The sequence below is a fragment of the Myxine glutinosa genome, chromosome 7 (genome assembly GCF_964187855.1).
Source record: "Myxine glutinosa chromosome 7, kmMyxGlut1.1, whole genome shotgun sequence".
In the NCBI taxonomy this organism is placed as follows: Eukaryota; Metazoa; Chordata; class Myxini; order Myxiniformes; family Myxinidae; genus Myxine; species Myxine glutinosa.
In genome coordinates, this window is record NC_136267.1 from 50,879,950 (window position 1) to 50,901,968 (window position 22,019).

At 48.8% G+C, this 22,019-nt stretch overlaps 1 protein-coding gene across 7 annotated transcripts in view; it reads left to right on the forward strand.

The window, feature by feature from the left end:
• Positions 1-22,019, forward strand: part of LOC144892943 (uncharacterized) — a 246,928-nt gene that overhangs the window by 53,606 nt on the left and 171,303 nt on the right. For 6 of the 7 annotated variants that reach the window (XM_078781715.1, XM_078781718.1, XM_078781716.1 and 3 more), the window contains one exon: positions 857-2,210. The exons of the other annotated variant lie outside the window; for it this stretch is intronic. In XM_078781715.1, coding sequence (XP_078637841.1) covers positions 857-955 — 99 coding nt within the window. In that variant the 3' untranslated portion in view covers positions 956-2,210. Of the gene's footprint in view, positions 1-856; positions 2,211-22,019 lie in introns of those variants that run through there. 7 annotated transcript variants of the gene reach the window in all.

The following is a 22,019-nucleotide window of genomic DNA, read 5'->3' on the forward strand; positions in this document are numbered from 1 at the left end:
CCCCTGTCAGACCGTTGAATTAACACCAGGTGGGTTGACTCGGCCTGTCATCCTCAAATAAGTAAGTACCAGGTGCCTGGAAATGAGGGGCATTGCATCAGTGACACAGCCGTGCCCCTAGAAAATGATGCAGCCAGCAGCCACAGGCTGCACACGAAGCACCGATTCCTGTTAATGAAATGGTTTTGTTAAACAAATCTTACTATAATTCACCAAATGTCCGTCCGTCTGTCCGTCCGTTCCCAGATACCGCAAAAACGGCTGAACCGATCTCAACGAAATTTTGGGTGGGTAATCCTGGGACCCCTGGAGTAAAATAGGCTATATTGTTTTTCAAATTTCGTCTTTGGCCTCCAGCATTTTCAGGTTTGGACTCCCGCCTAACGTTATTGTCCCGGGTACCGCAAAAACGGCTGCACCGATCGCAACGATACACCGCCATGCCCGTGGTATTCCCACGGGTGACCCCACTAGTTTATATAATTTCAACTTTGAATAGTGGCATTTGGAATTACTTGGAAATGGAATCATTTCAACACTAAAACATTTATTGTTCTTTAGATCCCCAAATACAATTTGGTTACTTTATATGTACCTCGAGTGTTTTGCTTATGAGCTCGGTGTTGATCCAACATGAGCGAACTCTCAAGATTGGCAATAGTTTTTATACTCTTATTTCTTTACACTCTTCAATTTGTTGCAAACAAATGCCTGTGGCGTGTCCGCTTGAATTTGAAGAGGAAGTGAGTGCGGTCGTGAAAACATGAGATGAGACACAAAAGACACAAAACATGAGACAACATGAGACACAAAAGTGCGGTACCGTATTTGCTGTTGTTGTGTACGTGCTTTGCAGAAACATATTGATGATGTTCAGTACACGGTGTTCAGCTTAAAGAATCGAGAAAAGAAGAAGAAGAACCGAAACCAAAAACCATACACACTAGATGTCTAGCCCTGCCTTGAATCTAGACCCACCTATTTAACTGTCTCCTTGCTTCGCGTGAAGGACGAGACATCAATCGGTGTGCCGTCCATCGGATGGACACTTAAACTGGGTGCCCGGCCTGCTAGCATTAGCCGATGGACGTTAAAGATCATACGGTGTACTTCGTGAAGAGGAGACAAGTTATCACCGACACCCTGAACAACTAACAAATTCCTACCACCTTCAGCCGAACGTCATGCCTGGCCAGCGGGTTCGTGAAACACTTAGGCCAAAAAGGTTCCCTGGCCAATCTTCAAAGAATGTGGGTATAATTTGGCCACTAAGGAAGTCATAGTAATGAACCACCTTTAGAGGCCATTTTTCCCCGCAGAGCAGGGGTTGGCCTTTTTCGGGCACCGTGGTCCCCTTTTTGAAGCAATGTTTTGTTTTTTTATGGCCGGATGCCCTTTGTGCCGCCAACCCTGTTAGTCGCCTCTTGCGACGCACAGCGAATTACCAGTTAACTGGTACTCAATTTGCCGACCTCGGAAGGATGACAGGCTGAGTCAACCCCCCTGGCGTTAATTCAGCGATTAACCGAGATTCGAACCCTGGATCCCAAACCGCACCCCAACGGCTAAACCAGGCTAAGGAAGTAATAGTAATGGTAGTGGTCATATAGTTACCTGGGCCGCGTTAATGGATTATTTGTTTTGGCGCATTAATGGATTATTTGTTTTGGAGCATTAATGGATTATTTGTTTTGGCGCATTAATGGATTATTATTTTTTGGCACATTAATCGATTATTTGTTTTGGCGCATTAATGGATTATTTGTTTTGGCGCATTAATGGCTTATTTGTTTTGGCGCATTAATGGATTATTTGTTTTGGCGCATTAATGGATTATTTGTTTTGGCGCATTAATGGATAATTTGTTTTGGCGCATTAATGGAGTATTTGTTTTGGCGCATTAACGGATTATTTGTTTTGGCGCATTAATGGATTATTTATTTTGGCGCATTAATGGATTATTTGTTTTGGCGCATTAATGGATTATTTGTTTTGGCGCATTAATGGCTTATTTGTTTTGGCGCATTAATGGATTATTTGTTTTGGCGCATTAATGGATTATTTGTTTTGGCTTTACCTAATCGATTAGTTTTTACATGCTTCACCCAGTGTCATATAACAACAAATAGTATGTAGTGCTCCTTTTGTTTTTGTCTGTGCACGGAACATGGCTTTGCAAGAGGTTTTTTTGAATAAAAACCATGAATTTTGTCTGACTCATCTCTCTTTATTTGTTCCATTAGATGATTAGAGTATGACAACGAAAGGTTAATGCAGTAAAGTTCATCATTTATTTTTCCTACTTAACTTGCCGAATCTATTTATAATTCTGCAAAATGTTTTATGGAGGCACTGTGATTTTAACTTCCATGCATTTCCTCCTTTTTTTTCTTTTTTTCTTTTTTTTTGTTTCCAAGATCGAGGCTCGTGAAAGAGCGAACATTAATCACACAGAAAGACAAACCGACACATAAATCATATAATAAGGGGAGCGGTAGACAAGATGGGGAGAGAGGAGGAAGGACACAAACACAACATTTAAGAGTAGGGACATCGAGAGAGTGGTCACAGTGGTCTCCCATCTCTACCGCCTCTGACATCAACTCATCCTGGGAATTCTTCCAAAGTAAATTGCTCTCTCTCATGCACAGATCTATCCCATCTCGTCTTCAGTTGTCATACCCTTCCTCCCGTCCATGGTACACGGAATCTTGTGGTGAGGCTGTTGCCCAGAAACAACTTGCTTTCGTCTCCTGGAAAGCAAATCCAACGGAAGGAAATCTCATTTCCTTTCACAAAGCCCGAAACAAGTGTGTGTCCACCCTCAGGAGAGCCAGGAAACAATATCTCTCCGTTCTCAAGATGGAACTCTATTATCTGTCTCCCTCTTCCAAATCCTGGTGGCATCTGGTCAAATCTGTTTCTGGTGTTTGTTCCCCCTCGATCCCCTCCCTCACCTCAAACGGCTACATGGCTGACTCCGCACGTGAAAAAGCTGAATGCCTCAACTCTGTGTTTGCCTCTAAATCTTGTGTCCCAAACCCATCCCTCTCTGTACCCACCGTATCCAGTCGTACCCAGCTGCTCCTGGATTCTGTGTCTTTCTCTCCTGACAAGGTGGAGAAGTTTCTGCAACTGGACCTGACGGCATCAGCCCACGGGTCCTAAAATCCTGTTCTTCCGCTCTTTCACTCCCTCTCTCTGTTCTCTTCACCCTCTCTTTTGCTCAAGGTCATCTGCCATCTGCTTGGAAATCAGCCAACATCACCGCTTTGCACAAAAAAGGTGCAAAAACATCCTAGCAACTACAGACCAATCAGCCTTCTCCCAATTATATATCAGCAAAGTCATGGAATCCATCATTGCTTCAGATATGAAATCTTTCCTCTTCTCCAATGGCTTGATCTCTGATCATCAATTTGGTTTCAGACCTGGTCACTCTACTCTGGACATGCTGCTTCTGCTTTCTCAACAATGGATGGAGGTCCTCAATGCCAAACAGGAAATTAGAGCTGTCTCCCTTGACATATCACGTGCCTTCGATACGGTCTGGCACCCCGCTCTGCTCACCAAACGCTCCTCCTTTGGTATCCATGGAAATCTCCACACATGGCTGGCGGACTTCCTCTCTAGTCGTAGTCAACGTATGACCTGAATGGGTTTCTCTCATCTCCTCTTCCTGTTCAGGCTGGAGTTCCCCAAGGCAGTGTTCTGGGCCCTGTGCTTTTTCTGGTCTTCATCAATGATCTCTCTGACTCTCTTGAAAATCCTCTCTATCTCTTTGCTGATGACTCTACTCTCTGTCGCTCCATTCCTCATCCCTCAGATCGGGAGTCTGCAGCCTCCTCACTCTCTGCAGACCTGGACAAAATCACAGACTGGGCAAACAAGTGGAACATGTCTTTCAATCCTGACAAATCTCACACTCTTACGATGTCTCTCCGAAAAGACCGACTGGACAACCCTCCCATCCACTTTCTGAATAATCCTCTCCAAGAAGTTCTGTCACTCAAGCTTTTGGGTCTCACCATCTGCCATGATCTTTCCTGGGAAAACCACATTTCAAATCTGGCCTCCAAAGCCAGTCGCCGACTGGGCATCCTCCGTCGTGCGAAGTCCTTCCTTGGCACACCTGAGCTCCTCACCACATACAAGGCTTTCTTCCGCAGCTCAATGGAATACTGCTCTCCCCTCTGGGCTGGTGCTCCTGCCTCACACCTAGCTCGTCTTCACGCTGTTGAAACCAAAGCGTTCAGAATCATTGGAATCTCCCGCGATGAAGCTAACTCCAAGGGCCTTTCACTCACTCACCGCAGGCAGGTTGGTGGTCTTTCCGTCTTCTACCGACTCCTCTCTGGCCTTGCCCCCCCCAGCTCTCTCTGGGCTCTGTCCCCCAAATATTCCTACAGGTCGCACAAGATCTGCCTGCAACCCTCTTATGGTTAAACTGCCAAAATCAAGACTCTCTGCTCACCTTCACTCCTTCATTCCTCTTTTCTCCCACCTCTGGAACAAACTCCCTCACTCTCTTCAATCCCACTCCACCCTCCAGGTCTTTAAAACAGCTGTTCACAACCATCTCTTATCTTCCCCCATCCAAAACCTTAATGTTTTCTACCCCCGCTAATTTCACCCCAAATCCACTTTTTTGAAATACCGACTTTTGTCCTGGAAGTCCTTGGTGTCCTTGTGTTTTATACTTCTCCCACCCTCCCCGCCCCACCCCCACCTCCCTTCCCACGCCTCCTCCCCCTAAGCCCTCTCCCTCCCACACATCTCCCTGCTCTCAAATGTTGTGTTTGTGTGCTTCCCCTTCTCTCCCTATCTTGTCTTCCGCTCCCTCTTTTTATATATTTCGTTTGTCTGGTTGATTTGTTTCTGAAATAAATGTTAGCTCATTCACAAGCCCCGATTCAGTATACAAAAAAAAAAAAAAAAAAAAAATGAAGATCTGTGGGAGGGAGAGGGCTTTGGGAGGGGGGAATGGAAAGGGGGGGGTGGGAGAGGTATAAAACATATGGACACAGCAAGGACTTCCAGGAAAGAAGTTGGAATTTCAAAAAAGTGGATCTGGGGTGAATTAGCGGGGGTAGAAAAGATCAAGGTTTTGGATGGGGGAAGATAAGAGATGATGGTGAACAGCTGTTTTAAAGACCTGGAGGGAGGATTGGGATTGAAGGGAGTGTGGGAGTTTGTTCCAGAGGCGGGAGAAAAGAAGAATGAAAGAGTGAAGGTGAGCAGAGAGCCTAGATTTCGGCAGTTTAACCATAAGAGGGTTGCTGGCAGATCTTGTGCGACCTGTAGGAATATTTGGGGGACAGAGCACATCGAGAACTGGGGGAGCAAGGCCGGAGAGGAGTCGGTAGAAGACAGAAAGACCACCAACATGCCTGCCGTGAGTAAGTGAAAGGCCCTCGGAGTTAGCTTCATCGCGGGAGATTCCAATGATTCTGAAAGCTTTGGTTTCAACAGCGTGAAGCCGAGCTCGGTGTGAGGCAGGAGCACCGGCCCAGAGGGGGGGGGGGGGGGACAGTATTCCATTGAGCTGCGGATGAAAGTCTTGCGTGTGGTGAGGAGCTCAGCTGTGCCAAGGAAGGACTTCGCACGACGGACGATGCCCAGTCACCGACTGGCTTTGGAGGCCAGCTTGGAAATGTGGTTTTCCCAGGAAAGATCCTGGTGTAGCGGTTACCGGAAGCATGACACAATTACCGTGCACCGGCCGATGACGCAACCGGCGAGTGTCACGTGTCCGGACTCGCCCGGGCGTGTCCAGACTTGCCCTTCTCGGGCGAACACGTGACTTACCGATTTTGCATACCACGCCCCGCCTGAGAGGCGTGGCTTTTGTGTGTTCAGTTTGCGATTTAAATTGCCGCCCGTTTGAGGGGCAGATTCAGTGTGCTTTTGAGTTCTTTGGTTTTGAGCTAAATAAATAGCTCTGTGAAACTTCGTTCCTGTGTCGTCCATTTTGTCTGGCTTTATAGTGCGAGCACAGCTCCCACAATTGGTGACCCCTTTCTACGAACACGGCGATGGAGTCAGCTGTAGCTTTGAAGCTCCCGGGCTTTTGGGAATGTCACGCGGCCGTTTGGTTTGCTCAAGCCGATTCTCAATTCGCCCTGCGGAACATCACGGAGGACACGACGCGCTACCACCATGTGGTCTCTGCGCTCACCGCCTCCTCCGCTGCCCGGGTTCTGAGCTTCCTCCAGCACCCGCCGAACGCCGACAAATACGGCGCGCTCAAAGGCCTACTCCTCGGTGCGTTTGGACTCACGGAGACCGAACGCGCACTACAACTACTACACCTCCCGGAGCTGGGTGAGGCCCATCCATCCGAAAGCATGGACCACATGCTTGCTCTTCTCGGTGACCACAGCCCGGATGTCCTCTTCCGCGAGCTATTCCTCCAGCGGCTACCCGGGCAGGTATGGTTAGCTTTGGCTAATTCGCCCATCACGGACCCTCGTGCCCTGGCCAAGGAGGCCGATAATTTTTTCTCGGCAAGGCGACACGTCGGAGCGGCCGCCTGGAACCCTGGGCCGACCGAGGCAACGCCCGCGCCACGACCGGCGCCTCCACCGGCCGAGTCCGCGCCACTGACGGCTGCGGCTGCCGCGACGCCCCGTCGACCGAACCCAACGCGACCGCCGAAGCCTCCACCAGAGCGGACCATGTGCTATTACCACGCCAGGTTCGGGCAGAAGGCCAGAACGTGCCGCCCACCGTGCACTTTCGGCGGGTCGGGAAACGACCAGGCCGGCGCTCGCTGCCTATCAGGAGCGTCGGCCATTCAGGCAGCCTACTGTTTATCACGGACACAGAGTCCGGGCGGCGTTTTTTGTGTGACACCGGCGCTCAGCTGAGCGTGATACCCGCCTCGGTGGAGGACAAACAGGCCGCGCTATGCGGCCCCGCCTTGGTCGCCGCAAACGGCTCCTCCATCTGCACCTTCGGTTCGCGCAGCGTCGCATTCTGCTTCGGGGGCCAGCGCTTCAGGTGGGACTTCATCACGGCGAACGTGCCCATGGCCTTGCTGGGTGCAGATTTTCTTTGTGCGCATGGGCTTTTGGTTGACGTCAAACGGCGTCGGCTCATCAACGCGGAGACCTTCAGCTCGCTCGCTTGCTCATTGAGCGGCTCTGCTCCGACCAAGCTAGCCTGCGCGCTCCCGGCCGCGGACGATTTCACCCGCCTGCTCGCCGAGTTTCCCGCCCTCACGCAGCCGACGTTTTCGGCCGTCGCCGTCAAGCATGGCGTCGAACACCACATCCCGACCACAGGTCCACCGGTCTACGCCAGGGCTCGCCGCCTCGACCCGGCCAAACTCGCCGTGGCGAAGGCGGAATTCGACGCGCTGGAGCGATTGGGCATTGTGCGGTGCTCGAATAGCGCGTGGGCCTCGACCCTGCACATCGTGCCCAAACCAGGTGGCGGATGGCGACCATGCAGCGATTACCGCCGCCTCAACAACGCCACCACCCCCGACCGGTACCCGATACCACACATACAGGACTTTTCCACCCATTTGGCGGGGCGGGTGATCTTCTCCAAGGTCGACCTTATTCGGGGCTACCACCAGGTACCTGTCCGGCCGGCCGACGTTCCGAAGACGGCTGTAATTACACCTTTTGGCCTCTTCGATTTCCTCCGAATGCCGTTCGGCCTTAAGAACGCGGCCCAGGCCTTCCAGCAGCTGATGGACAGTGTGCTGCGCGATCTCACCTTTCTGTTCATCTACCTGGATGACATTCTCATCGCCAGCACTTCCCGGGCGGAGCACCTCGTCCACCTGCGCACGCTTTTCGAGCGCCTCGGCCAGCACGGCCTCATCATCAACCCGGCGAAATGCCAGTTTGGTGTAACGGCCGTCGACTTCCTGGGGCACCGCATCACGAAGCGCGGGGCCGTCCCGCTGCCTACCAAGGTGGAGGCAGTCACAAGTTTCCCACGCCCCCGCTCCATCAAGGCCCAACAGGAATTTTTGGGGATGGTAAATTTTTAGGAGAGCTGGTTCGTGCCTCGCGCCGCCCAACTCATGCGCCCCCTGTACGAAGCCCTCCGGGGCAAGCCGGCCAAGCACAACATCGCCTGGACCACAGAGATGGACGCGGCGTTCATGGGCGCTAAGCTGGCCCTCGCCAACGCGACCATACTGGCACACCCGGCGCTCGACGCACCCATCGCCCTCACCACGGACGCCTCCGACTACGCGGTGGGCGCCATGCATGAACAGTGGGTGAACGGGGCTTGGCAACCGCTGGCCTTCTTCAGCCGGCACCTTCGCCCCAATGAGGGCAAGTATAGCGCTTTGGACTGCGAGCTCCTCGGTCTTTACCTGGCCGTTCACCACTTCCGCCATCTTTTGGAGGGCCGCCCGTTCTTCCGGTATGCTTCCGGTAACCGCTACATGCGCCCCCCCCAGAATTAACCTGCACCGGGAGAGTCAGTTTGAGGGGGGTCCTGATGACCCGGCCGAAACGACCCCTGGCGATTCGTGTGGGGGTGGTAGGTGGCGTGGCGGTGGATGGTCGGGCGGGGGGCTTGGTTGACGGGTGATGGCCCTGTCATGGAGGAAGGGCCAACCGTGGAGGTTGGTCGAGGTCCAAATGGGCCGGCTTGAGGCGGTCCACGGAGATGCGGTCCGGCTTGCCGCCGATGTCGACGATGAATGACTTGTCGTCCCTCTGCAGGACCCGGAAAGGTCCATCGTACGGCGGCCGGAGCGGTCCCCGGTGTGCGTCGTGTCGGATAAAAACGTACTCCGCAGTGCGAAGTGCTGGGGGGACATGGGGTTGGGGGCAGCCGTGGTGGGATGTGGGCACGGGGGCAAATCTCCTGGCGGCCTCCTGGAGGTCCGAGCGTTGGCGAGCCGACCAGGGGCCGGTGGCATCAGGGATGAATTCGCCCGGCACGCGCAGTGGCTGGCCGTAGACCAGCTCGGCGGTGGAAGCCTGGAGGTCCTCTTTAGGGGCCGTTCGGAGGCCCAATAGGACCCACGGGAGCCTGTCGGCCCAACCGTCGTCCTGGAGGCTGGCTCTGAGAGCGGCCTTCATCGAGCGGTGGAACCGCTCGCACAAGCCGTTGGCTTGGGGGTGGTAGGCCGTGGTGCAGTGAGGTTGACCCCCAAGGCCTGGTTGACCGCGCCCCAAAGCTCGGAGGTGAATTGCGGGCCTCTGTCGGAGGAGATGTCCGAGGGTGCGCCGAAACGGGCAATCCAAGTGCCAATGAAGGCCTGCACCACGTTGGCGGATGTTGTTGATGCCAGCGGGATGGCCTACGGCCACCTGGTGGTCCTGTCCACCATCGTGAGGAGGTGGGTGAAACCCCGCGAGGAGGGAAGGGGTCCCACTAGGTCCACATTGACGTGGTCGAAGCGCCGCGCGGGCACATCGAATGGTGCCAACGGGGCCTGGGTGTGCCGGTGGACCTTCATGTGTTGGCAGGCGACACAGGCATTGGCCCAGTCGCGGACGGCCTTGCGGAGCCCGTGCCAGACGAACTTTGCTGCCACGAGCTTCTGTGATGCCTTCCGGCCCGGGTGGGAAAGGCCGTGAAGGGCGTCAAAAATGCGCCGCTGCCATCCGGTGGGCACGATGGGGCGAGGTTGGCCCAGGGAAACGTCGCACAGGAGAACTGTGCCTGTGTCCTTGAAGGGGACGTCGGCCAACCGCAGGCCTGTGTCTGCTGTCCGGAGGGCTTGCACCGTGGGATCGGTGGTCTGGTCGGCCGCCATGCGGGCGAAGTCCACACCCAGGTGGACGGTGTTTGCACCGGACCGGGAGAGGCAATCGGCCACAGCATTGTCCTTGCCCGCAACGTGCCGGATGTCCGTCGTAAATTCGGACACGGCGAAGAGGTGGCGCTGCTGGCGGGCCGTCCACGGCTCCGTAACCTTGGCCATGGCGAAGACCAGGGGTTTGTGGTCCACAAGCAGTGCTCAGCCTCGGTGCACACGAAAAGAGGTCGAGCCAACCGAGGGGCTGGTCAAGGCCTCAGGGTAGGCTGAGGATGTAGCCTCGCAGGCCTCCCGAGGATGCAGAGTCGGAGAAGTTATTGCGCGAGTTGCAGCTTTCTTGTAGAGTGTAGTTGTGTGAAGGTGACGAGCAGCAGTGCGCGCGAAGGTAACGAAGCAGCCGTGCCGCCAATGTCAGTGCGCGTGCAAGATATGAGCAGCAGCGCGCGCGAAGGTAACGAAGCAGCCGTGCCGCCAACGTCAGTGCGCGCACAAGAGATGAGCAGCAGTGCCACCCACATCTCGTAACTGCGTTCCTTCGGAGGGTCCTGGAGTGGGCTCGCTCCTCCAGTCATAGAGGAGGAGCCGAGCACGGTGCGCGAACCACATGGCCGCTCGTCATTTCCAAAACTCCGGCAGTGCGATCGAAACTGCCGTGTTCGTTTGCAGCCCCCGAATCCGTTCGGGGGCAGCCGGGGTCACCAGTTTAGGAGTTGCGGAAGGCGAGAAGACGAGGCCATTTCGTAGGGTTCGAAGCTTGTTTATTGGTACAGAAATCTCCAGCACACTCTAACGCGAACGGAAGTCGTACCGCTTTTATAAAGCCAAAACCCTCTTCGGAGGGCGTGGCTCCGACAACCGCACGTGCGTCACGTCCAACAAACCAAAAGCCCCACAGGGCCGTGCACGTGGATTATGACCAAACATAAGGTAACCGTCACATGCGGATAAGTTAACCGTGACATGCGAATAAGGTAACCGCTACAACCCTCTTCCCTATAAACGTAACGTTAACTTCTTTCCGGGTCTAGGCGCCCGCGGAACTACGTAACTTCCGGTTAGTGCACCCTTCGCGATAACAATCACGTGATTGGATACGTTGAAAACAAACCACAAAAGGGCACGTGTTACAGCTTACTTCCGGTAGTCTCGCCCTCACCTCTTCCGGGGAAAGTTTTTGGTCGAAGCCTTTCAATACCAGCTGGCCAGGCCAGATGTTTTACTGAGGGTGGCTAGAATTTATCATTTGTTCAGGATGCAGACAATAACTCACTTACTCTTCCTGAAAGACACTTTGGGGTCTTTCATATCTACCAGCTAATGCTAGTAGACAGGACGCTCAATTTAACATTATTTCTGACAGACAGTTTCTAGTCGGGCTCTGACTAGCTATAGATAGATTGAAGGTGAGTGCAAATTCCTCATGTTGTGTCTTCATCATAAAAACATTCACTATAGATAGATTGTCAAGTCCAACAAGATGTTGCAGACAGAGTGGCAGTATGTCCAGGATTGGTTCCAACCTAGAAATTCCAGCTGCGACTGTGAAGAGTATGGACCTCTAATGCCTATTATTTACTCATATTATACCTAGGCCCGAAATAGCAAAGTATCACAATATAATGGATGGAATCAACAGGGCGTTAATTGAAGTGTGACACCCCTCATGGGAAGTGAGGACGGCAAGCTGACGTTTCAGGTGTGAACCCTTCGTCAGAGAAAAATATGTTTACACGAGTCTTTACGCGCAGGCGCAACACCAGTTATTCTTTCTATCACAGCACAAAATGCACAATATGTTGGGTTCTAAATATATAGGTTGGTCACTGATTATTATTTCACATAATCATTCTCTTCAAAAATAGCTGTAGTTGTGCGGACATGGTATTGCAAACATTCCAACGTAACCCCACTCTTTCCGAGAATCTTACAAATGTACTCCCCACTATCTGCCTGTTTCAGTGGGGAGACCCGAAGTGAACAGTTTCCAGGTTTGAGCTCCAGCGCCAGTCTTTCCATTCTCATCCTAAACACGCGTCTTGTATGAAAATGACATTTCTATATTGTAAATATTTATTAGTTGCAAAATCAAAGATTTTTCAAGTATATTGGTCGGGCAACTTTGTTATTCCGTCTGTCTGATTGTCATTCGCCTACAGGTCGCAATTCTAAACCGATCAATATGACACTTTACCAAGTTGTTGAGGTAGTCTCAAATGAGACGCCTATTGATTTTGAGGTCAAAGGTCATCTTGAGGTCCAATTTCTAAAATCATCATTTTACATCCGATTGATTGACTCGAGAATTAAACAGCAATCGCATAGCGCATCACTGATTTGGGGAAACCAACTGTTTTTAAGCTTAAAAGGTCACCTCAAGATCAAACTTCTGAAATCAATTTTCAACTGCAAAATCATCAATTTCTATTGGCAAAATCATCAATTATCATCCTATTAACTTGATGTTTAAACGGCAATCGCATAGCGCATCACTGATTTGGGGAAACCAACTGTTTTTAAGCTTAAAAGGTCACCTCAAGATCAAACTTCTGAAATCAATTTTCAACTGCAAAATCATCAATTTCTATTGGCAAAATCATCAATTATCATCCTATTAACTTGATGTTTAAACGGCAATCGCATGCATCACTGAATTGGGAAACCAAGTGTTTTTAAGTTAAAAAGGTCACCTCAAGGTCAAACTTCTGAAATCATCAATTTTCAACTGCAAAATCATCAATTTCTATTGGCAAAATCATCAATTATCATCCTATCAACTTGATGTTTAAACGGCAATCGCATGCATCACTGAATTGGGAAACCAAGTGTTTTTAAGTTAAAAAGGTCACCTCAAGGTCAAACTTCTGAAATCATCAATTTTCAACTGCAAAATCATCAATTTCTATTGGCAAAATCATCAATTATCATCCTATCAACTTGATGTTTAAACGGCAATCGCATGCATCACTGAATTGGGAAACCAAGTGTTTTTAAGTTAAAAAGGTCACCTCAAGATCAAACTTCTGAAATCAATTTTCAACTGCAAAATCATCAATTAGCATCCTATTAACTTGATGATTAAACAGCAATCTCATCATGCCTCACTGAATTGGGAAACCAACTGTTTTTAAGTTCAAAAGGTCACCTCAAGGTCAAACTTCTGAAATCATCAATTTTCAAATGCAAAATCATCAATTTATATTGGCAAAATCATCACTTATCGTATTAACTTGGGGATTAAACAGCAATCGCACAGCGCATCACTGATTTGGGGGAACCAACTGTTTTTAAGTTCAACAGGGCAAACTTCTGAAATCAATTTTCAACTGCAAAATCATCAATTTCCATCGGCAAAATCAATTTTCCATGTGCAAAAAGAAGGGGGGGGGGAGGGAAGGGAACTCAAGGACTTTATTGTTGGGGGGGACGTTGGGGGGGTAATGAAGCATGCAGTGATATTTACGGGCATAAAAGAAAATGAACGAGATGCAGACTTAATCCTATGCCACACTTAGTGGGTATACACAATACAGGGTAACCATCAGACAATCCACGGAAGGGAAGGAAGATAGAAGCAGATCGAGGTTTGCACGTCTTCTGGCCTCACCAAATGAGGGTCCCGTCTCCCAGTCGCTTAGGGGCGGGGTGGAGGGACGACGTTACTTTGGGGTTGTGGGGATATTTATTTCGGAAGTGGTAATCGGCTTGGCCCCTGGTCTCCATGATGCACTTTACATGGTGACAGGATTTATGTCTTGCTCAGAGCTCAGTTCTGCCATCATCGCCCCATAGCTCAGCTCCACTCTGCCTGGCTCTGTTCCTTCTCTCCTCCTGCCCTGAGGATCTCCACGAGCTGATAGTCCTTGTAGTAGCTCCGCGTCCCCTCCCTAGTATCTCTCTTGTCGCCTCAACCACACATTTATATAGTGACTTGCACTGTATGTCACACGGGAAATCTGCGGAGTCTTTGCCAGTTGCTTTTATGGGAAATCCAACGGGTGTGGTCGTGCCCAATGTAGAGTGCAGGTGTAAATGATTACCGCTTATTATGGCGGGAAATAGCTCTAGTGAATTTAGTTGGGTTTATGTGGTTTTTAAGAAAATGGGGAAAATAAAGGGGAAAACCTAGCTAACCCCTCGCAACGCAATGTGTCCCACCACACCCCACGAGACAAAGGGGAAGGACTACTTGAATGAATACTTATGAGATAACTAATCTCCGGATCTGTATGGTGGTTGCAATTACCTTCAGGGCCGGTTCACAGAACAGCAACAATATTCTGGTTTTCATGAAAGAATGAAAATTGTGGAAATATTGTTCTATCAGTCTCTGACATTGTGCTGCGATAATCGTCCTCTTCATGACCAATTTCCATGAAAAGCGCCGTTTGGAAACTCAAAGGTTCATGTTTAAGGCCGGGGGGATGCTCCCTTAACTTTAAGGAATGATTTAAGGAAAAACTTAAGGATTATTCGTATGTGCAACCATCCTCAACTTAAGGACGTCCTTAAGAGAAAAGTTAAGGAAATCCAAAAAATTTTCCTTAAGGATGCTATATGCAACTGGGCCCATAAACTCCGCCACTTTCTGTGGCGGAAGTACAATCAACCCTCGTTAATCCGGACTACTTTGCTCCCACCACCCAATGTCGGATTAGCTAGATTGTCAGACAAACGATTTTGCAGATTAGAGGGATAAAATGAATAGTGGAAATCTGTTCCTGGATGTTTTGGTCGGATGGCGAGATTTTCGGATTAAACGGGTCGGATTAACGAGGGTTCACTGTAATTAAATGGTGAATTAGAATCTAATGAATTTTACACAATAATCATTTTATTCCTCCTTTGTCCGCAAGCACGTGTTCCCCATGCAACATATAACAAGCGCCATTTAAAATCACGTGTTCATTACATGCCCTTGCTTTCGGACATCTCTTTCCTTAACTTTAAGGGAATCCTCATCCTTAAGGGTTGTTTATGCAACAGCATTTAAGGGAATCCTTAGCTAAGGAATTACAGCGTACCAGCTAAGGAAGTACAGCGTACCTTAAAAAACTTTCCTTAATGTTAAAGGAGTTTTATGCAACCAGGCCAATGCCCCAACACGCACACACACACACACACGTCCGGTGTTCACACACACACACACATACATATATATATATATATATATATATATATATATATATATATATATATATACGAGTATATATATATATACCATATAAAACACAATGTGTGTGTGTGTGTGTGTGTGTGTGTGTGTGTGTGTGTTTGTGTGTGTGTGTGTGTGTGTGTGTGTGTGTGTGTGTGTGTGTGTCTGTACCCCCCTTCATAAGGGTAGGTTTTAAAGGCTTTGAGTAGTGCTTTAGGAGGGATTTGAGTGGGTGGGGGTGCGGGGGGGGGGGGGGGTTAAATGGGCAATCTTTGAACACTACTATGTGTCCACCGGTTAAAAGACCCAAAATGACAGAGGACCAAAAAGACCCCAAGGACTCAGAAGACCATAAAGGACTCTGAAGATCCAAAATACCCTGGTTACCCAAAAGACCGAAAAGACCCAAAATACCGAGAGGACCCCAAATACCCAAAATACTGAAAAGACCCTGAAGACCCAATGGACCCCAAAGACCCAAAAGACCTAAAAGACCAAAAAAAACCTGAAGACCCAAATAACCCCAACGACCCAAATAACCCAAGGACCAAAATAACACAAGGACCCAAAATACCCCAAGGATCCAGAAGACCCCAAGGACTCCGAAAACCCAAAATCCCAAAAGACCGTGAAGACCCAATGGGCCACAAACACCCAAGATACCCCGAAGACCCCGAAGGCAATGAAGACTGTTAAAGACCCAAAAGACCATGAAGACACAAAATACCGCAAAGACCCAAAAACCCCAAAAGGCCCAAAACCCTTAAAGCCCCCCCAAAAAGACCACGAAGACTCTAAATAACCCGAAGACCCTTAAAGACCCCAAAAAACACAAAATACCCTGAAAAACCATAAATACCCCAAAGACCCAAAAGACCCTGAAAGACTGTTAAACACCCCAAAAAAACCCAAAGACCCTTAAATACCATTAAGACGCAAAATACCCCAAAGACCCCTGAAGACTCCAAGGACCCAAATGACCCAGAGGACTTAAAAGACCGAAAGACCCTGAAAACCAAAAATACCCCAAACAGACCAAGACCCTTCAAGATCCAAAAGTCCACAAAAACCGAAAATACCCTGAAGACACAAAATTCCCCAAAGACCCATAAAAACCCGAATACCCATAAGACCCAAAAGACCACAAACACCCAAACGACCCTGAAGACCTAAAAGACTCTGAAGACTGTTAAAAGACCCAAAAGACCACGAAGACCCAAAATACCCCAAAGACCTTTAAACACCCTGTTGACCGAAAAGATGGAAAAGACCCTGATGACCGAAAAGACCCCAAAGACCCAAAGGACCCAAAGAATCTTAAATACCGAAAAGAGCCCGAAGACCCAAAATATCCCGGTTACTGAAAGGATCAAAAAGACCCAAAATACCCCAAGACCAAAAAGATCCCAAAGACCCTTAAAACCCCGAAGACCGAAAAAACACCGAAGACCGAAAAGACCCCGAAGACCCAAAATAACCCATAGACCCATAAAAACCCGAAAGACCCCAAGGATCCAAACAATTCAAACGACCAAAAAGACCCCAAAGCCCCTTAAAGTCCCCGAGGACCCAGTGGACCCCAAAGACTAAAATTATCCCTAAGATCCAAAATACCCAGAAGACCCTTAAATACTCCAAATATCCAGATCGAGGACCCAAAATACTCAAATGACTCAAAAGACCTAGTGGACCCAAAACACTTAAATGACCCGAAAGACGCCGATGAACCAGAAGACCCCAAAAACACAAAATACGCTGAAGACCTAAAATACCCCAAGGACCCAAATTACCCAGAGGACAAAAAGACCCCAAGGACTCTGAAGACCCAAAAGAAGAGTAATTATGCCTCTTACATTGGAATTGTAGACGGTGGCTTGCAAACTGAGCCTCAAGGTCGGTGTACAGAAGCGGTATTTTAAAAATCACAATAAATACAAAGCACAGGGAGGTGAAATTTTCTGCACATGATGTGCAATGCGCACAGAGTAAAACGAGTGTTCATTTACGTCTGGAGGATGTGTAACAAATAAAAATGATATAAGCACCCCTGACACTTTGCCCAGACTTCAGACTTTGGCATGCTCATGCGCTGTACCTTCAAAAACGGTTCCATCCCGTCATTTTTGACGGGCTTTATACGAGTACATATATATGTATATCACCCTAAAAGTGTCCCTGTCACCCGTTGCCTGCCACATTGTTCTCCTCTTCACTCCTCTCCACATTCCCCGTACAATTAAATTGATTGATTGAATTAATGGTGCAGGCCTTAAGGGCCAAAATGGCCTCCTTCTGCATCAAAGTTCCTTTTGTTCTACGTTCTCTCACCGAGAGAAATACAAAATGTATTTTTCATTCTAAATTCATGTCAGTCTCAACTTCACCCAAGTACTGCCGCACACGTTAAGGCTTATCTGGGTAAATAAGGACAAGTACTTTTTCTGCACGAGGATTCCATATCTGTATGGAATTTCCATATCTGTATGGATTCCATATCTGCTCACAATCAAGAGAGTGGTCCAGTATCCGAAACAGGTGGTTCGTCCTTTGCAGAAGTTGGGTTATCGTGATAAATGAGGAAGTCATGTGAATATTGTAAATGTGAAGGATGCGCCATTTTGGGTCTTTGCCACGAGGAACCCACTTCCGAGTGTGGACTTTGTTTGAAAGAATGACAAGCAACAATTAAATGTGGAACACTTTTTGTTTTGTACACAAAGTCAAGGCTCATGGAAGAGCTTGGACATAGAATGGACCGGGACGCACAGAACAAAAGGAACAGGAGAAAAAGCTGTGGGAAGCAAACCAAGAGCAGGTTTAAGGGACAAAATAAAAGGAGACCTGGACAAATAAGGCATGTGAGGAAAAATGAGGAGGAAGGGAAGATGCACAGGTAGACAAAATGTATCTGGAAGCAAACTCTCAGGAAGGAAAGAGGTGGGCTTGGTGGAGGGTCGGTGGGTTAACGGGGGAAGGAAAGATCATGGTTTTGGATTGGTGGTGAACAGCTCTTTTGAAGATCTAAAGGGAAGAATGATATTGAAAGGAATGTGGAAGTTGGTACGACAGGCAGGGAAAAAAAGAGGATCGAATGAGTGGAAATGAGAATCCTGGATTTGAGTAGTTTCACAAGAAGGGGATTTATGGTGGACTGCGTGCGTCCTGCAGAAACCTGGGGGTAGGGAGAGCAGGGGGCGAAGGGAGAGGGAGGGTGGACAAAGCACAGAAAGAGCAAAGGGTGCGAGATCATAAACCCGGGAATCCTGACAAATAATTCATGGACCAGTGTTTGTTTGTTTGTTGCGCGACTCCTCCTAAAATTATGGACCGATTATATCCAGACGTGTTACATCGGATCAGAATATTCCCAACTAGTGCACAGGGGTGTTTTTTTTCATCCTTGCCGGTGGTCTTGGGAGCGGGGGTGGGGGGTAGACAGGGAATGTAAATGTGTATCGTGTAGCGCCCCCTCTAGGCGGGATAGGGTATTTCAAGTCCGGCCTTACAGTACGTCCAGTATTCCTGTCTCCACATTTTCCAGTGCAGTGACTTGTTTTGAATTACGCAGACAGAGGTATTTTGGAGAAGTGTTTTGAATTACACGTTTGAATAAGGATAAATACCATAACCCCCCTGGCAGTTCCCTTAGGGAGCGGGTCCTTCTACTTACTTCAAAATGTTGGAGTTATTCCCAGGTTTCTGCAGGACGCCCATGATGGTCTGCCAGTAACCTTGTTAAACTCCCAAAATCCAGGCTCCTTGCTCACCACCACTCATTCATTCTTCTTTTCTCCAGTCGAACCAACTTCCCAAGACTGTCCAGTCCATTCTTCCGTCCAGAGCTTCAAGCTAGCTGTTCAGTACCACCATCCATACTCATGATATCTTCTACCCCAAATGTCCCCATTTTGACCTTTGAACGTTTCTACCAAAAAAGAAACGTGTTTATTTTATTTACTTCTGTCAGACCAGAAATTTTGACACCCCTTGTAGTGAGGTAACCCAGGGAGTGTTTGTGCGAATACTAAAACAGAGCTCTTGGGAAATTAATTTGGTTTCTACTATAAATTGATAAGGTGTGTGTGTGTGTGTGTGTGTGTGTGTGTGTGTGTGTGTGTGTGTGTGTGTGTGTGTGTGTGTGGCATGTTTTTTTTGTGGCGTTCCACTGGAGCTTTCTGATGTGCAATATGATACACCAAAATGGTCGTTATGATCTCCTGACTTGACTACACTAATTAACTACAAATAATCCTGAAGAATTCCCATGTTTTAAACACACGCCGTGTTAAGGTGTATAGAGCAGTTTAACAGGTCCATCCATGGCATGACATTCTAATTGTGAAGGCAACAGCAAAATCAACGATAACATTGTACCAAAGCATATCTATCTATAATTCCAGTAATCTCTGTACGTTTGTACGTTTGTACGTCTGTACGTCTGTACGTTTGTCTGTGACCGCTGTTTCTCGACAACTACCGGTCCGATATACTTGAAACTTGCCAGGTATATTGCTGGGGACCCGAGGATGTGCCTTTTCAAGGTTTGAAATTAATCGGACAAGTACTTACCGAGCTATGGCGATTTAGCCGTTCGCCGTTCGCTTTGCCGTTGCGAATGGACCAAACCATTCATGTAAATAGAGGGGGGGGGGGTTCTGTGGTCGTTCGCTTTGGCTTTGCGAATGGACCAAACCATTCATGTAAATAGAGGGGGGGGTTCTGTGGTCGTTCGCTTTGGCTTTGCGAATGGACCAAACCATTCATGTAAATAGAGGGGGGGGGGGGTTCTGTGGTCGTTGCGAATGGACCAAACCATTGTTTTTTTTTTTTGCAGTTTTTTTTTTTTTTGCAGTTTTTTTTTTTTTGCAAGGAACGGGCACCCACGTACGGGCACGTCCTAGCTTATATATAGTACGGGCATGCCCTAGTATTAATTAATACTAATAATATTAACAATAATAATAATATTAGTATCATTCCGCAACGATAATAACAAATGTAAACTCCCCTCCCCCATTCTCCCCCCACCCCCATTCTCCCCCCACCCCCCCAAAGCCCCCAGCTGTCTGGTCCAAGTATATCTGGGCTTGGTGAAAGGCAAGGTAATGCTCAAGCTACGTAGGATCAGAATATTCCCAACGAGTGCACAGGGGTGTTTTTACAGTGTGATGCACCAACATGTACAGCAGGCAGGTATGCGACAAGACCATGAAGACCAATGAAGACTCTCAAGTACCAAGTAAGTGTTTGATCTTGTGCACCGCTCCTTTCCTATTCAATCTCCAGGTGCTGCATGATGTCATTGCTGGGCACTGAAGGGGGCCCGGAAAGGACACACGCTGAAAGGGAGTACTCAGTTTTTATACCAGTTTCTTTTTACCCTCGCCAGAGGAGAGGGCATTGCATTTGAGTCCGTTTGTTTGTCTGTTTGTTACTTGCCGGAAAAGATTCCGGCAAGTATGTTGATCGGTTGGTTTGTCTGTCTGTTTGTCTGTCTGTCTGTCTGTTTGTCTGTTTGTTCACAGTACTACATCTACACCGTTGCACGTAGAATCGCCAAACTTTACACACATATTTGTCTTGCCCTGGAATAGACTGTGCCCAATTTTTAACTCTCTCGGCCGAAGGCCTCCATTATGACGTCATAATTCGTTAACTCGACAAGTACAAAACTTTATCCAATCAAGATGCAATTTCTTGAGCGACATGACGGCATAAACTGGTGGAGAAAAAAATAATAATGATGACGTCATCAGTCACGTTGTTCGGCCGCCATCTTGGAAAAACCGAAAAACTTTGCACCTCTATATCTCCAAAAGTGCTAGTGGGACCGCCGGGACCCACGTGCACTCACACGCTGTTATGCGCGTGGGCGGCAGTATCAGACCGGGGCGCCCAAACGCTCCCCGGCTAAAGTTCATCCTGATGCGCCCACATTGTGCGGACAAACCCCACCAAGTCGAGGGCCACGTGGTCAGGAGAACCTCGTCCCTTCTGGTCACACTGTGCCTATCGGCCGGCCTCGAAGACCGAAATTGTGTTGGCTACTGATCCTTCAGGTTCGTAACTATGCCACCCTGAAAATCATGCAGCGCAAATGAATGAAATTCATTCATTTCGTCATCTAACCAGTGACGCATCACTGGCTCCCCGCATCAAGTGTGGTATCTTATTTGGTGAAATTCGGTCGATTTGAAGTGGTGAAAATAAAATGTGATCGTGGAAAATCGTAGCGAGGGGCCATTTTGAATCGGTTTTCAGTGAATCGGTTTTCGATTATGACACCGGGTTACTTGTGGTGGATAGGAACACCACTAGGTAAGTAAGGACAACCTTTATTTAGCAAAGCTTGGGCAAAAATTGACCGACTAATTCAAAATATTAACTTATATCAAATAGGTCTTTTAAGGTGAAAACGTGATGACGTCACCACGTCACGCGGCACGAATGCGCACCTGTGTCGTTGGTGGTATTGACTTATATAGGGTTGGTTTTCTAAGGCTGTAGGCCGCACCTCATTTTGTCGAATAAAGTGGTATTCGGGTGGTTCCGGTATTTGGGACCGCAGGGACGGAAAGTGCAGGTATGGGGTGCCAGTCACTCCCCAGCCGGCCCGCTCTGAAGGTTCGGATCGGGACACCGGGATTCATTCCGGTCGCCCGGTCGGCCCGGAGGTGGAGGTGCGGGGCCTGTCACGGAACGTCAAAACAAACGGCCTGCTGGGGCCGCCCAAAAGTCGGGCGTGAGGGGCGCGTCCACTAATGGAACGTCTCTCCCTTCCCAGATCGAGGGCCACGTGGTCAGGAGAACCTCGTCCCTTCTGGTTGCCTTGCCGTCCCACCGTGAGTGCTGGTCAGGGTGTACTTCAAACTAAGCTTAAGTGTCAAGTGTTAAGTTCCTCCTTGCCCTCGCAAGGGAAAGGCTAGGGTCAAGCTCTTCCAAATTTCCAAACACTAGAAATTGGACGTCTCATATTAATTAATTAATTTGTTAATGCATCTCAGTCGCCCGCGACCTCTCTAGCGCGGGTGTCGAACCAGTTCATTTCCGGTGCGGCCGGGCCAAGTATCGACCTGGCCGTGGCCGAAGCCATTGGTACCGCCGTAGCACGCTAACGCGTAGGCT